The sequence below is a fragment of the Tachypleus tridentatus genome, chromosome 3, assembly GCF_004210375.1.
Source record: "Tachypleus tridentatus isolate NWPU-2018 chromosome 3, ASM421037v1, whole genome shotgun sequence".
Taxonomy (NCBI): domain Eukaryota; kingdom Metazoa; phylum Arthropoda; class Merostomata; order Xiphosura; family Limulidae; genus Tachypleus; species Tachypleus tridentatus.
In genome coordinates, this window is record NC_134827.1 from 103,922,772 (window position 1) to 103,936,994 (window position 14,223).

General features: G+C 37.5%; 1 protein-coding gene across 3 annotated transcripts; it reads right to left on the reverse strand.

Moving 5' to 3' along the window:
* Positions 1-722: 722 nt before the first annotated feature.
* Positions 723-14,159, reverse strand: LOC143247653 (LIM/homeobox protein Lhx3-like). Of its 3 annotated transcripts, none has more exons than XM_076496029.1 (5): positions 13,546-14,159; positions 9,295-9,469; positions 7,314-7,516; positions 4,307-4,681; positions 723-2,152 (listed from the first exon to the last, which is right to left on the reverse strand). In XM_076496029.1, exons 1-5 carry the CDS (start codon positions 13,691-13,693, stop codon positions 1,752-1,754), a joined length of 1,302 nt encoding a protein of 433 aa, XP_076352144.1. In that variant the 5' UTR covers positions 13,694-14,159; the 3' UTR covers positions 723-1,751. The 3 variants fall into 3 exon arrangements, with proteins under 3 accessions (XP_076352144.1, XP_076352145.1, XP_076352143.1); XM_076496030.1 differs by having other exon boundaries at positions 4,358-4,684; XM_076496028.1 differs by having other exon boundaries at positions 4,307-4,684.
* Between the last annotated feature and the right edge of the window lie 64 nt (positions 14,160-14,223).

Consider the following 14,223-nt stretch of genomic DNA (forward strand, 5'->3'; position numbering starts at 1 on the left):
TAAGACTAGAGGTAAGGCAGCTAATCATCACCACCCACCGCCAACTCTTGACCTACTCTTTTACCAACGAATAGTGGGATTGACCGTAACTTTATAACAACCCCACGGCTGAAAGGGCGAGCATGTTTGGTGTGATGGGATTCGAACCCTCGGCTCTCGGATTACGAGTCGAGTGCCTTAACCATCTGGCCATGCCGGGACCTTTATAAAGTGATTATCTTAGATTTCTATGTATTCATACACCATCTTCTGAAACAACAATAACTAAACAAGAACAGACATTATTAGACCACTACTTAACAATCATAGAAACCAATACGTATGGTAAAAGATGAATGATATGGCATCGGAACGTTTTAAGATTCAAACTGTGGACATCAACAACTCTCACTGTTACTGGTTTGTAATAGTGTAGTAGACGTAGAATGACCAGAACAGGAACAGTCCAGTTGTTGTCCAGTAGTTTAAAATGGTCATTACAAATTTTAAGTAATTTAATTTGTTGAACTGTTTCACAATGTTTCCTGATGTATTAGTACTGGCAATATTTTTTAAAACAAAGGTCACGAACTTTATTTGTTCGCAAGAACGAAACAAATTATTAAAAACAGTTAAATTATCCACTTTATCCAATTTGATGTAACTTGGTTTCTTCCTATTCAAACTTATTTAATAATCAATAATATTTTAGACCATAATACCTTTAGTTTCTAGCATTGCCTTAAACCTGTTTAGAGCTATTTTTACGAAGAATGAGTGAATGAAACGTAGAAAAGTTGTTTTGTTTTTATTTATTAAGTGTGCTTTGACGATGACCACCGCATTTACAATCTCCATAGTCATACATGCGCAGACCTGGATTTATCACGTCAGCGAGTCAAACAGACCTATTGTATTCTTGATTCGATGTGACTGATAATTTGATGGGTTTTTTTTTCGTAAAATCGGGACACTGAGACAAACTACCAAAACAATGACATTTTCCTGGTAAAACTGGGACGTATGGTCACTATAAGTTCATGCTTCGGAAACACCTGAGCAACCACGAGGAGTTTGGTGAACCAATCGCTTATTTAATGCCCACCTACAGTTCCAACACGGTGTAACAAATATTTGTGACTAGAGGTTCTAAGTTGTACCAATAGATGTCAGGCAAGTAACATATTTCTGCAAGAGGTCATCTTGAAAAACACTTGACGTTCTACCAAAATTGGGCTATAAATCTTTTTCCCAGCTGGACTTTGGAATAAAGATAAGAGTGAGTGTAGAACATGGAACTATCTGATATTATAATCAAAACTTTTCTAACTTTTGTACTGTCTCGGCCAAGGTATTTATCCACCACATGAATACTATATCCGACAGACAACAAAAAAATGCACTGAACGTCTACTTTTGTGCTAGTAAGTAACATCTTTTCGCAGAATCCCAGTTTCGGTCTAAATTACAATGAAATCACAGACAGGGATCCAAGATAAACGCCGCTTTTTATCACCGAAATACAGCTTGGTTCCTTCTTTTTTCTTTAATGGCCGATTTTGGGTTCTTGGTTCTTTTCAGCAAGCTGACTGGGCAGGAACTGTTACACCTTACACAACACGAATCAATGTAAAACTAAATTAACCATTAGCTTTCCAACAATTGCCAAGAGCGTTTCACCAAGCTGCTGTTTATTGTTTTTCAGCTGTAGTGTAATAAATAAATAAACTGGTGTTTCAGTATTGTTGGTGGGAAGGTATACTTGTTTCTTGTCACTCAACATCATCTGTCCAGGGTCCTGGGCTCTGAGAGAAGTCTCGATAACTATGGTGTTTTCCTTCTTCATTCAGTTCGGAAGAAGAAAAACCTGGGCCAGATGAACGTACCGTTCTTCCTGGTTGTAATATCTGTGGACTAACTGATAATCTAAATGGTTCTCCTCCATAGCCCATAGAACCTGGTTGTAGGTATGAAAGAGGTATGGTTGTGTTAGGACTTTGGTTACCAGATACGTAAGGATGGATTCCACGACCAAAGAAGGAGTGTCCTCTTGGATACACAAGTCCATTTGGCTCTTGAAGTGGAAATGGAACAAGTGAGTGTTCCCGATCAACCGGTACAGCGCCACCTGGTGGATGTTCAAAAGACTCCGCGGGTCGTAGTTCTAGCTGCTCTGTAAAACGAACAGAATTTTTTTATAATGGAAATTTTTACAATGATTATGAAATTAATCAGAATTAGTGAAGCAATCGCTTATCAGTGAAGTCATACTGTCTAAAGATTGTAACGTGTTATCTATCACCGCTTACACGTGATATTATGAGGAATATTGTGCTAGTTTTAAACTCTGTGTAAACCCAGTCGTAAAATAAGTTTTATTAAACTACACACATCAAATAATTTTTTTGCGTAGTTTGTAAGAAACTATCCCCTGAAAGGACTATAATATGCGTAAGAAATGGATGAGATCTACTTAATGCAGAAATTCAAAGACAGCAAGGCCTTATAGATATGCAGCGCTCAGCTCGCAATCTGCGTGTTGCGGGTTCGAATCCCCGTCACACCAAATGTGTTCGCTCTTTAAGCCATGGGGCGTTACAAAGTGACGGTCAATTCCACTATTCGTTGGTAAAAGAGTAGCCCAAGAGTCGCCGGTGGGCGGTGGCAACTAACTGCCTTCCCTCTAGTCTACCACTTATAAATTAGGGGCGGCTAGTGGAGATAGCCCTCATGTAACTTTGAGCAAAAGAGATGACGCAGCCTTTGAGTGATCTTCAATGTGAATGAATATGAGTTGTTAGTGAAAGGCATGAAATGTGAACGTTAGCAATGTATACAAATGACTGTATCACCATGGAAGGGGTGTGGGTGGGGGGGGTGTATTATTTCGTCAGAAATGTTGGGACTTCTGCTTCACATTTTTGAAAACCTCCAAGGGCTGAAAATATTTTTTTAAAAATAACAAATCTAAAATTAATGTCTTACGACAAGTAGAATTATAACCTTTATCTTACTATTATTGTCCACCCCTAATACGATGGATTTGACATGTTTTGTTTTTTCTCTCTCTCTCTCTCTCGAAACTAGCTTCATGTTGATATCATGTTTCTGGGATGACGTAACAGTTTAATATTATGGTAGTAACAATCACGTGCTTTTCCGCATTGTGCAAAAGCTAACTGTGATATCTCCTCCCCCACATCCACGTTTTGTCGCCATTATAGGAATTTTATATAATTTCGTCACCAAGAAACTGTCGCCGTGTGTGCTAACACTAAACCTCCAGTCGCACCGACCATCGTAACAGTTTGATATTGTGTTATTACCAGTCTGAGTTTATTATGGTAAGGAAGTAGAAACAACATTGAAAACCAATAACAACGTCCAGTTCTTTCTTTTTCTCCAAGTTTCGTGAGTCACTCTCTTGTCTTTATATCTGAAATCAAGTGTTCACTGACCTACGACGTTAAGTTCAATCTCTAAACTTTAATTTAGCTCCAAGAACGTGTGCACGTGCTTAGACTTATGCATAAAACATTGTTAATTAGGGTGAACTGTAGCATATTAAGGCGTTTATTAGCGCGTGTGTATGTCCAACCCCTAGTAACAGATTTGGCCGCACGGGCGCACTGTTCAAAATAATGGAATTTTTAATCATAGTACAGTATCGGTTCAAAACATGGTATTAGCGTAATTTCCCAATAACTATACGAAACATGGGAGAACCGTGCACGTGTCAATACGTTGAAAGTCTAATAAACTTACACGGCTATAAACAAATAAATGTTACTGCTGAATGTTGAATTAACCTGGGGAAATCAACCGAGTTGAAATCCGCCCTCTAATGCCATATTTGATTAAAATACTTTCATTGAGTTTTTCACCAAATAATAGGTTTGTTTTGTTTGTTTTTTTGACTGAGGGCTATCTGCGCTAGCCATACTTAGTTTAGCAGTGTAAGACTAGAGGTATTTGTATGTTTGTTTTTGAATTTCGCGCAAAGTTACACAAGGGCTATCTGCGCTAGCCGTTCCTAATTTAGCAGTGTAAGACTAGAGGGAAGGCAGCTAGTCATCACCACCCGCCGCCAACTCTTGGGCTACTCTTTTACCAACGAATAGTGGGATTTATCGTTCAATTATAACGCCCCCACGCCTTAAAAGGCGTGCATGTTTGATGTGACGGGGATTCGAACCCCTGATCTTAGGATCACTAGTCGAGTGCCTTAACCACCTGGCCGTGCTGGGCCGAGGAGGATGGGAGGTAGCGCTTATGAAGGGTTATTCTGTGATTGTCATTGAACTATTATTTTGTGCTTTAAAAATACCTGTGTATACTGAATCCATATCTTCATCTGTTTTATAACAGTGTATTGTACCTCTGCTTTGCTGGTCTACGTTGTCAGGGGAGCCAGGTGACGTTGACGTCGGTGTTGAAGAAGCCGAAAGATTCTGTTTCAAACTCCCACGTGCATTCCGGAAGTACTCCCCCCATCGATTTTTTCCGGCGTCTTTTTTGAGTCGCTTCTCTTTAGCTCTCCGATTCTGAAACCAGACCTGGACTACCCTCATATCGAGACCTGTGTCCTGGCTTAACTGTTCTCTGACATGGCGGGCTGGTTTAGAAGTGTTATCATAGGCCGTTTTAAGGGTTTCTAGCTGTTTGGCCGATATTGTAGTTCTGGGCCTCTTACTCGCCCCATCTGCTGGAAATATTTACAATTAACATCAGTTTTTAGGGTTTATAATATAAACACACACGAGTTAATAAGTTAGGCCAAACTTATAGAAGTCAGGCTCAAGCGTTAACGAAGTGAAGGTCGTTTCCTCGAAGAAAAACAATGTTTGGTTTAAAAGTTTGAAATGAGCCTGTTTAATTTTATTTTTATTTCTAGGCTCTTTTCTATAGTAACAAGACAAAATTATCGTTATTTTGTTTGCACTTGCTACATTCGTATAAAACTAAGGTTGAAGCAAATTATGTCAACAAACCTGAAGTAACTTAAGATAAAATAAATAACGGATTACAAAAAGTCCAGTGTCGAAAAATAACGGAATCACAAAAAGTCCAGTGTCAAAATAATAACGGATCACAAATAGTGAAATGTCCAGTGACAAAATAAATAACGGACCACAAAAAGTCCAGTGTCAAAATAATATAACGGACCACACAAAGTCTAGTACCACCAGTGGTAAAAACAAAAAACGTGCTTTATAAGAGTCCAATGTCAAAATAATATAACGGACCACAAAATGTCTAGTGCCACCGGTGGTAAAAACAAAAAAACGTGCTTTACAAGAGTCCAGTGTCAAAATAATATAACGGACCACAAAAGTCTAGTACCACCAGTGGTAAAACAAAAAAAACGTGCTTTATAAGAGTCCAGTGTCAAAATAATATAACGGACCACAAACTGTCTAGTGTCAACAAAAAGAAAGAAACAAATGAAATTTTCAATCTGAATGGTACCTAATGCGCATGTGTGATATTAACCCTTCAGTTCAGCTACAGTTTTCTATAGTTCTCAGGAAGGTTGCCAATCGGTAGTGCCCATAACAACAACGGGGTTTGTCTCGCTTTATGAACCAAATAACGGCATTGACTGTCTTTTCATAACGCAGACGGAAATAACAGTGTGTTGTGTATTTAGTAGTACTACATCTCAAATCCCGGATATTTTGGTTTGATATACATATATAAAGTTCTTACTAATAATTTACAGAATCAGAATTGATGTTCATAACTTTTATTTTACACAATTATCCCTAATGAATGTTAATTTAGTATTTTTAATAATATTATCGGCTAGTAATCTGGATCTTTCAAACAACACGTTCCAACGTGAAGCACTTCTATCATTTTATTTTAATTATTTGGGTAGAACAGACTGTTGTAATTATAATAATGTGACGACCCCTATCGTCTTAGTAATAACCCTTTATATAAAAAAAAAATTCCTTTCACCGTAAATAACCTTGAGTCTTAAGCCTTAAGCTTCATTATTATTCTCTCAGCCATAAATAACTTGAATCATAACTTGAAAGTTACGCTGATAAACCTGTTTGGATTCGTTTAAATTAATTACTGGGCATTTTGGAAACTTAGGGACTACTACGTCATGTTAACTGTGTTTTACCATAGCAAAAACACATCGGGCTATCTGCTGTGTCTACTTCTGATTTTAACATTATAAATCCCAAGACTTACCGCTATTCCAGCGGGAGACGTATTATGCAGAAATCACTCGACGTCTCAGATATGACGTTTCCAAAAACCGTCACAGAAATGAAAATACTAATGGGTTAAATATACTTCAAGTTTACCGGTGTCGTGTATTAGTGTATCGTCTCAGTAACTACATAATTTTAATGTAATTTTACTTGGTAAAAAACTTAAATTTCAAATTTTAAAAAAGAACAAACAAATCAAACTCTCCCTTCTTGATGACGAGAAACCTACTTTAAATAAAAATGTATCTCAGAACGGCTCGTGCGGGTATTACACTTTCACTGATAAGCAGAGAACAACGTTTCAACCTTCCTAGGCCATCTCCAGGTTAAGAAAGAGAGAGTTTGAATGTGACCATTAACAAACACATGTTTTAAGGACGAGAGTATAAACGGGTACCGGATTGTAGGGGGCGGTGCAGGTAGATGTTAGGTTATTAATTAGTATAGATACAAAGGTGTTCCTTTATATTGGTTTACTTTTGGTTTTAGTTGCTGTATAAGTAGGACTTTGATTTTGCGTTTGTTTATATTTGTTTTCCTACTTAGTATTTGAGTGTTTTCTTTGGTTATGTTGTGTTTATTTGACTTGCAGTGTTCAAAAACGTGTGAAGATGTTTTTTTGTGTTCTTTGAATCTAGTTTCCATTTTTCTGCTTGTTTCTCCAATATAGAAATCGTGAAAGTTGTTGCATTGCATTTTATAAATTATGTTGGTGTTGTGTTTGTCAGTGTAGTTTTTACATAATATGGACTTTAGTTTTGTACCTGGTTTTTGTATAAATTTGGTGTTTACTGGAATGTTGTGTTCTGTTATAATTAATAACCTAACATCCACCTGCAACGCCCCTACAATTCGGTACCCGTTTCTACTCTTGTCCTTAAAACATGTCTGTCAACGGTCACATTCAAACGCACTCTTTTTTTAACCGGAAGATCACCTAGGAAGGTCGAAACGTTGTTCTCTCCTTATCAATAAAAGTGTTAATACCCATACCAGCTGTTCTGAAAGACACAAACTCTCTTTCACAATGAAGTAACTAGTTGAACGTGAAGTAAACCGAGACAGCATGCCATTATGACAAACAATTGGCCAGCGTAATCTTACCACGACATTTTGCAGTTTCATAGTCTATTTTACACACGAGCTTGTTGTCTTCCATCAGATAGAACTGGTCTCCAGTATTTAATTGGCGTTTGCAGAGAATACAAGAGAAACAGTGCAGGTGGTACACACTGTCCTGAGCTCGTCTCACAACTTGGTTCGGAGGAATGCCCTGTTCACAGTTCGCACATTTCGTTCCAAATTTCCTGGAAAAGTTCAAACATAACTTTATGTATTTTTTTAATTGTTCATTTATCTGTTTTAGAGCAAAGCCACATTGGGTTATCTGCTGTGTCCATTGCGGGGAACTGAACCTTGGATTTTAGTGTTATAAGTTTCTAGATTTACCAGAGTCTCACCGAGTTTATTGGTAAATGTTTATTAATTGTGGCGAGAATAACACGTATTTTATCAGTCGATTTATAGAGTCGCCAAGGATACTAGACTTCTTATTCGTACAAAATTTTTGAGAGCGTTTTTAAAGAAAAGAATAAAAATCGAAATAAACTAAAAAACACGTGCATATTAATTAATTATTTTTATATACAACATGCTGTTTGTTCCGTTGGGACAGAGGCAGTTATACAGATTTACGACGCTAGAATCAGGGGTTCGATTTCCCTCGGTGAACGCAGCAGTTGGCAATAAGAAACACACACACACACATATCATGTTACTCAGAATAAATTACGGAAAGAGGCGCTGATCAGAAATGTCTAACTTGTATAATCATAGATTCTTTGTTCAATGTTTATTTAAAATCTTAGCTAATTCCGAAATTTTCCGCATGGAGGTGGTTCACACCTTAAGCAAGCGTTTATATTTCGAATAAAAACAAAAAATGACACAATATTGGCTTTTATTGATTTTTTTTTATCAAGCACAAAGACACGGAAAGGGCTATCTCTACTGTGCCAACTAAAGATATATATGAAACCTGGTTTTTAGTGTCATTATGTTTTAGACTTACCGTTGAGCCACTAGGGGGCGACCCCTAGAATGATATTATAATATTTTTTTTAAGTCTTAACTTCAGTTTAATTTAAAACATACTTGAAAAAAACAGCATTCTGAATTTATGTGTTTTTCTCTGTGTGTGTTTGTTTAAAACTAATTTGTGCTCAAAATTTATAAATAATAAATCAAATTTATTAAGTTTGATTTGACTGAAAAATATTAAAATTCGATGAAAGATCACAAAGTTAAATAAAAATATTGTCAAAAATAAATACACGCCATCTTTCGGAGATCGTTTACAATAACAAACTTGTAAACTTTACGAAAGATCGCAGCTTGTGTTAAAATGTTTTAGTTTTCTTTTACATATTTAAATTAATAGGGAAACGCTCTTTATCAGGAAATTGCATAAAATTGTTTGTTTCGAATTTCGTGCACAGCTAAACGCAGCTAGTCGTCACTACCCACCGCCAACTCTTGACCTACTCTTTTATTAACCATTGACCGTCACCTTATAACGCCCCTGCTGCTAAAAGGACGAACATGTTTGGCTTGGATTCGAACTTGGAGGACGTTATTATAAGACAGTTCATCCCCCGATTCGATTAGTTTGCGTAAAAAAGTAGCTGAAGAGTTGGCGGTGAGTGGTATTGACTAACTGGCATCCCTTTAATTTATCACTTCTAAATCAAGAACACCTAGCGCAGATAACCATCGAGTACCCTTGTGCCAAATTCAAACCAATCCTTGTACATTTTTTTTCGAATTTTAGGGACCCGCCCTCTCCTGGGAAATCCGAAAACATTATCAAATAGGCTTGTTAGTTAATAAACTACGTAAGTAAAATTCTTTTCCGAAATGAAACTCCTGCAATGGAGAAGAACCATTGTTGAACTACAGGTAATACTACAGCTTTGGATGAATTGTAATACTTATACTAGCCTTTCGATGACTAGCAAAAACACTTCAAGTCATGACCTGGGTCATTTTAACCGTGTCTGAAACCTTGCATAGATGATGTACTTACTTAAAAAAGTCTTCCTTGCAGAAGACTGTCTCGTTTCTGGAGAAGCACTTGTTAGTGAGCTGGACCTCACATTCAGAGCACTTGAGACATCTGGCGTGCCATGATCTGTCGAGAACCTTCAAGATAAAACGATCCAGTATGGGTTCTTCACATCCTGCACATTTCGGAATGGTAGCTACAGTAAAAAAACAAAAAAAGACATTAAACTCCTGAATTTAAAGAACCAGATATATGTAAGTTTATTTCAAATATTATGGTATGTTCAACTCTTATAAGTCACATGTAAAAGTTGTGACATCTGTCACACAAAGTGACTCTCATGATGAAGAATATACACAAAAATAGTAAATCAGTACTTCACATGTGACCGGTAATGAGTATAGCCTATTAAATATAATGTTGTTGAGAATACATATTATTGTCAATTGGATTATTAGCGATATTTTCGGACGTAATCCCAACAATATCACATGAAGTTCGTTCGTCTTAGAATATTTAAGATAGTCCTAAATTCATATACTTACAATGCAAAATACCTTTTACAATAAGCATATTATAATAAAAGGTAAACACGATGAAATTTATATATATTAAACATTATAACCAATACTGTTAATAAAATTAACACTGAAGAAATAATAGAGTATAGTTTATTTGTTATGTATGCATATTGTTGTAACGATTTTCATTGTTGGACGGGATTGAATTATTCAGTCAAAAGAACAATTCATAGTCCAGTCCACCTAATGATAACAAAAACGTTTTACTTCTTCAGTTACTAGTTGTTCACGTTAGCTTAACTAAAGTTTACTGATAGGCCTAAGTGCATAGCAGACACAAATACAAGAAATTCCTTACTTGGTAATGTTTTATGTACGTATGTCACTTTATCGAAACTCTATTTCTTCGTGAAACAAAAGTCATTATTCATGAACTGACTGTTTGACTGTGAGTGACAGCCAACACTAACTATCAAACTTGCTAATTCAATAATCAGGAATGTACTGTAATATACTTACAAAGCAATAGCCATACAACTTAGCCCCACTTGCAATTTATATTGTTCAAATAGTATCTTAACATTCTGGAAGATTCCAGCCATTAGCCACGCCCAACATATGACGTCAAAACTCCCTCTGTCAAAACAACAACACAAATTCCTAAAATAAAAATGGAACATACTTTACGGAAAGCAGCCGTGAGTACAATATACACATACAGATATCTCTGTGATAACTCGCGTCTTCCCTCTAATCTTACACTGCTAAATTAGGGACAGCTAGCGCAGACAACCCTTGTGTACCTTTGCGCGAAATTCGAAACAAACCAACCACCGCCAACTCTTGGGCCTCTCTTTTATCAACGAAGAGCAGTATTGGCCGTGACATTATAACGACCCCATAGCTGAAAGGGTGAGCATGTTTGGTGTGACGAGGATTCGAACCCGCGACTCTCAGATATACTAGTCGAGTGCCTTATCCATCTGGCCATGCCGGACCGACTAAAAAGGAAGGCAGCTAGTCACCAGCACCCACCGCCAACTCTTGCGCTACTCTTTTACCAACGAATATGGGATTTACCGTCAGTTTATAATGCCTCCACGTATGAATGGATGAGCATGTTCGGCGACTGTAACTCGGACCCACGACCTTCAGACTGCGAATCAAGCACCCTAATCGCCAAGCAAAGAAACGAATCACCATAAAAAAATGAATAATTCAAATAGTATATTATTTGGTCACTTGAAGATTCTCCATTAAAATGTTAGCTCGTAGTTTGTTGTAATGAGTGAAGTGCACGTGACCGTTGACAATATATATGTTACACATATAAAATCCAGTTAAGCATAACTGATGTTTTGAATAATTTAACTCACCTTGTAATTTCAAACATTTCACAGCTGTAAAAGGAAACAGCGACTCCTATAGTCAAAGGTGAAGAAACGTTTGTAATTTTATGTGGATTTTGTACACAATTTCATTTTTTAAACGAAAATTGTGATTTACTTTTTTAAAAATATTTATTAAAAAGTTAATACCAGATCAATTGTTCTACTATATAAAACTTTAGGATTTCCCGCACGTTCTTTGATCGCTACAATGGTATTACTTCTACAATCTACAAACCTAACGTTTGAGTTTGCCGTTTCAATCTGCTAAAGATGGCAGGGGAGGGGGTGAACTGTGGGTGGTATGAGGGGAATGCTGTGCTGGCGTGAGACTGAAGGTTCGATAGACAGGGTTTTATGATGATCAGATGTGGTCGGTTTTCTAAACCCAAACCACCTGGAGTTACTTTTGTCAGATTCTAGTTGTATGTATGAAAAGCAGATTTGTTGAAACTGATTTGATAGCTCTGGTTTTGTCTTTACATTTCAAACATAAAAAAAAACGCTTGTAGAAAATTGGGTGTTTCAGTCGACCACCATGTGTATTTGTCAAATAATGTAACGGCCCGGCATGGCCAAGCGTGTTAAGGCGTGCGACTAGTAATCTGAGGGTCGCGGGTTCGCAAACTCGTCGCGCCAAACACGCTCGCTCTTTCAGCCTTCCCTCTAGTCTTACACTGCTAACTTAGGGACGGCTAGCACAGATAGCCCTCGTGTAGCTTTGTGGTCTCTCACTGCTAAATTAGGGACGGCTAGCACAGATAGCCCTCGTGTAGCTTTGTGTGAAGTTCAAAAAACAAACAAACCAAACACGCTCGCCCTTTCAGTCTTGGGAGCGTTATAACGCTGCGATGAATCCCACTATTCGTTGGTAAAAGAGTAGCTCAACAGTTGGCGGTGGGTGATGATGACTAGCTGTTTTTCCTCTAGCCGTCCTGACTGAGCAGTGTAAGACAAGAATGAAGGCAGCTTGTCATCACCACCCACCGCCAACTCTTGGGCTACTCTTTTACCAACGAATAGTGGGATTGATCGTGACATTATAACGCACCCACGGCTAAAAGGACGAGCATGTTTTGGTGCGACGGGGATTCGAACACGTGATCCTCAAGTTGCGAGTCAAGCACTCTGACCACCTGGTCATGCTGGACCCAAAGCAACAAGGTATCTGAAGTTTCGTATAGGGACAACACACCAAACTGCTACTTCGAGAAAAAACAGTGCTTAAAATTTTCCTCAAAGATTAAAGATGTGAGAAGTTATTCAAAAGTAGGAAGACATCAAATGTTTCCTAAATCTCTGTCAGATCTCGATAACAAGTTTTATTGGTTCTATTTTAATTTACGGTGAAAGACCATTCAGTCCCAATCTATAAAAAAACTAAAACATCTTAATTAAAAATATAAGCAATAAATGAAATGCAATCTTATACAACACGAGTTCCCAGATTACTTTCACACACAGAAAAAGTCCTTATTTCAATTAAATGGGTGCTACAACATTTCCGACAAAATTTATAGTTCCTGTTATATATGACAGGTGGCGCCTCAGTACTTGTCACAATTTTTAAAAAATCCCTCGCTCTGGCCCTGAAAATATGAAATTAAATATTAATAATGCATACGTTTCAATTAAACACCTAATTTTTTTAGAAGCGCATAATTCCAAAATATTAAAGAATAATAATTAAACAATTAATATTAAGAAAAAACTGAGATTAATTTGAATCACCAAATGATTTTTAAACAGCGTTTTGGTGAAGCACGTGTATAAAATTGAGAGGGAAACTGCAAATTTTGGCTAGTTTTTGAATAGCGCCACACAAAACTTTTTCAATATGGTGCTAAAAAGCCCAAAATCTTAAATATGTTATTTAATTATTCTGGAAACTTATAGAATAAAATCAAAAATGTTTGAGGTATTATTTATGATTATTTTCAAGGAAAATAAATTTTATGTTCTTTTTATATATGCCCTAAAATCAGGGCGGACATATATTCCTTAAAATTAGAGCCGCCATAATTGATCTGAAATTAAGGCCGATCCTGGTTTTTGGCTTTGAAATCGACATTATAATTACCAGTCCATGTCAATTCTATGTCCCCCATTGATATGTCTGTGGACTTATACCTCTAGAAATCGGTTTCGATACTTGTGGTGAGCAGAGCACAGATCGTCCGTTGCGTGGCTTTGTAACAAACAACAACGTCAATTCCAGGGCACCGAATATAAAGTACGCACGAGCCGCAGTTTTGCATATTATTTGACTGGGCAGTTTCTACCAAATCTCAACGTTCCCGCGCAGGTGTTATTTCCTTAAAAACGTTATGTTCCTATTCAAATATGAACCCAGTTTCACTTACGTAACAGAATGGTACCGAACGGCGAAAGGTGTGTGGAAGCAGCCTTTGTAGCATCAGTTTCCGGCCGAGAATTCGAAAGTGGGCGTGCAGTCGTGCGAGTGTTTTCCCGGCGAGCAGGTGGCTTCGACGTAGGACTGCTTGTCGTCATCTCTTACAATAGAAGATACGGTTAAAGACAAACATTTCGGTTTGTTTCTATTACTGGTCCTCTGCTGTTGCTTTTTAGAATCTTCTGAGAAACAGCTGCCGTTTGTTTTGTGTGTGCATGTGTTGTTGTAGTCCACACAGTTTGAACTTAATGTTATTTTCCTGTAATAATCTAAGTACGTCGTGCAGCGACTTTGACGAGGATGCGATAACAAAAAATAACGTTGTGTCAGAAAATACGTACGACAGACAGAATACAAACTTGCGCTTATAGCAATAACTGGAGTTAACTCACGCAAAGATTCTTGATATAATGTCACGAGCTAAACCTAAAAACCAACTATTCTGTCCTCGTTCATACGTGATAGAGAATTTATTGAGCTCAAACTTCCCAATAGGAGTGGCAACTCGTGTGGAAGCTCAGCCAATAATGATTGGACAAAACCTCGTCCAATCAGTACCTTTAACACTGTCTCCCCCCCCCCAGACTACGTGCGTACAACAGAGGTTTCGGAACGTACAGATGTTTTC

What these genes read in the sequence shown, in the direction of transcription:
- LOC143247653 (XM_076496028.1), bottom strand. Translation starts at nt 13,693, where the DNA reads ATGACGACAAGCAGTCCTACGTCGAAGCCACCTGCTCGCCGGGAAAAC. An exon ending in TGCAAGGAAGACTTTTTTAA is followed by an intron (nt 7,517 to 9,294) that starts GTAAGTACATCA and finishes GAACTTTTCCAG; the next exon opens with GAAATTTGGAACGAAATGTG. An exon ending in TGAAACTGCAAAATGTCGTG is followed by an intron (nt 4,685 to 7,313) that starts GTAAGATTACGC and finishes AAATATTTCCAG; the next exon opens with CAGATGGGGCGAGTAAGAGG.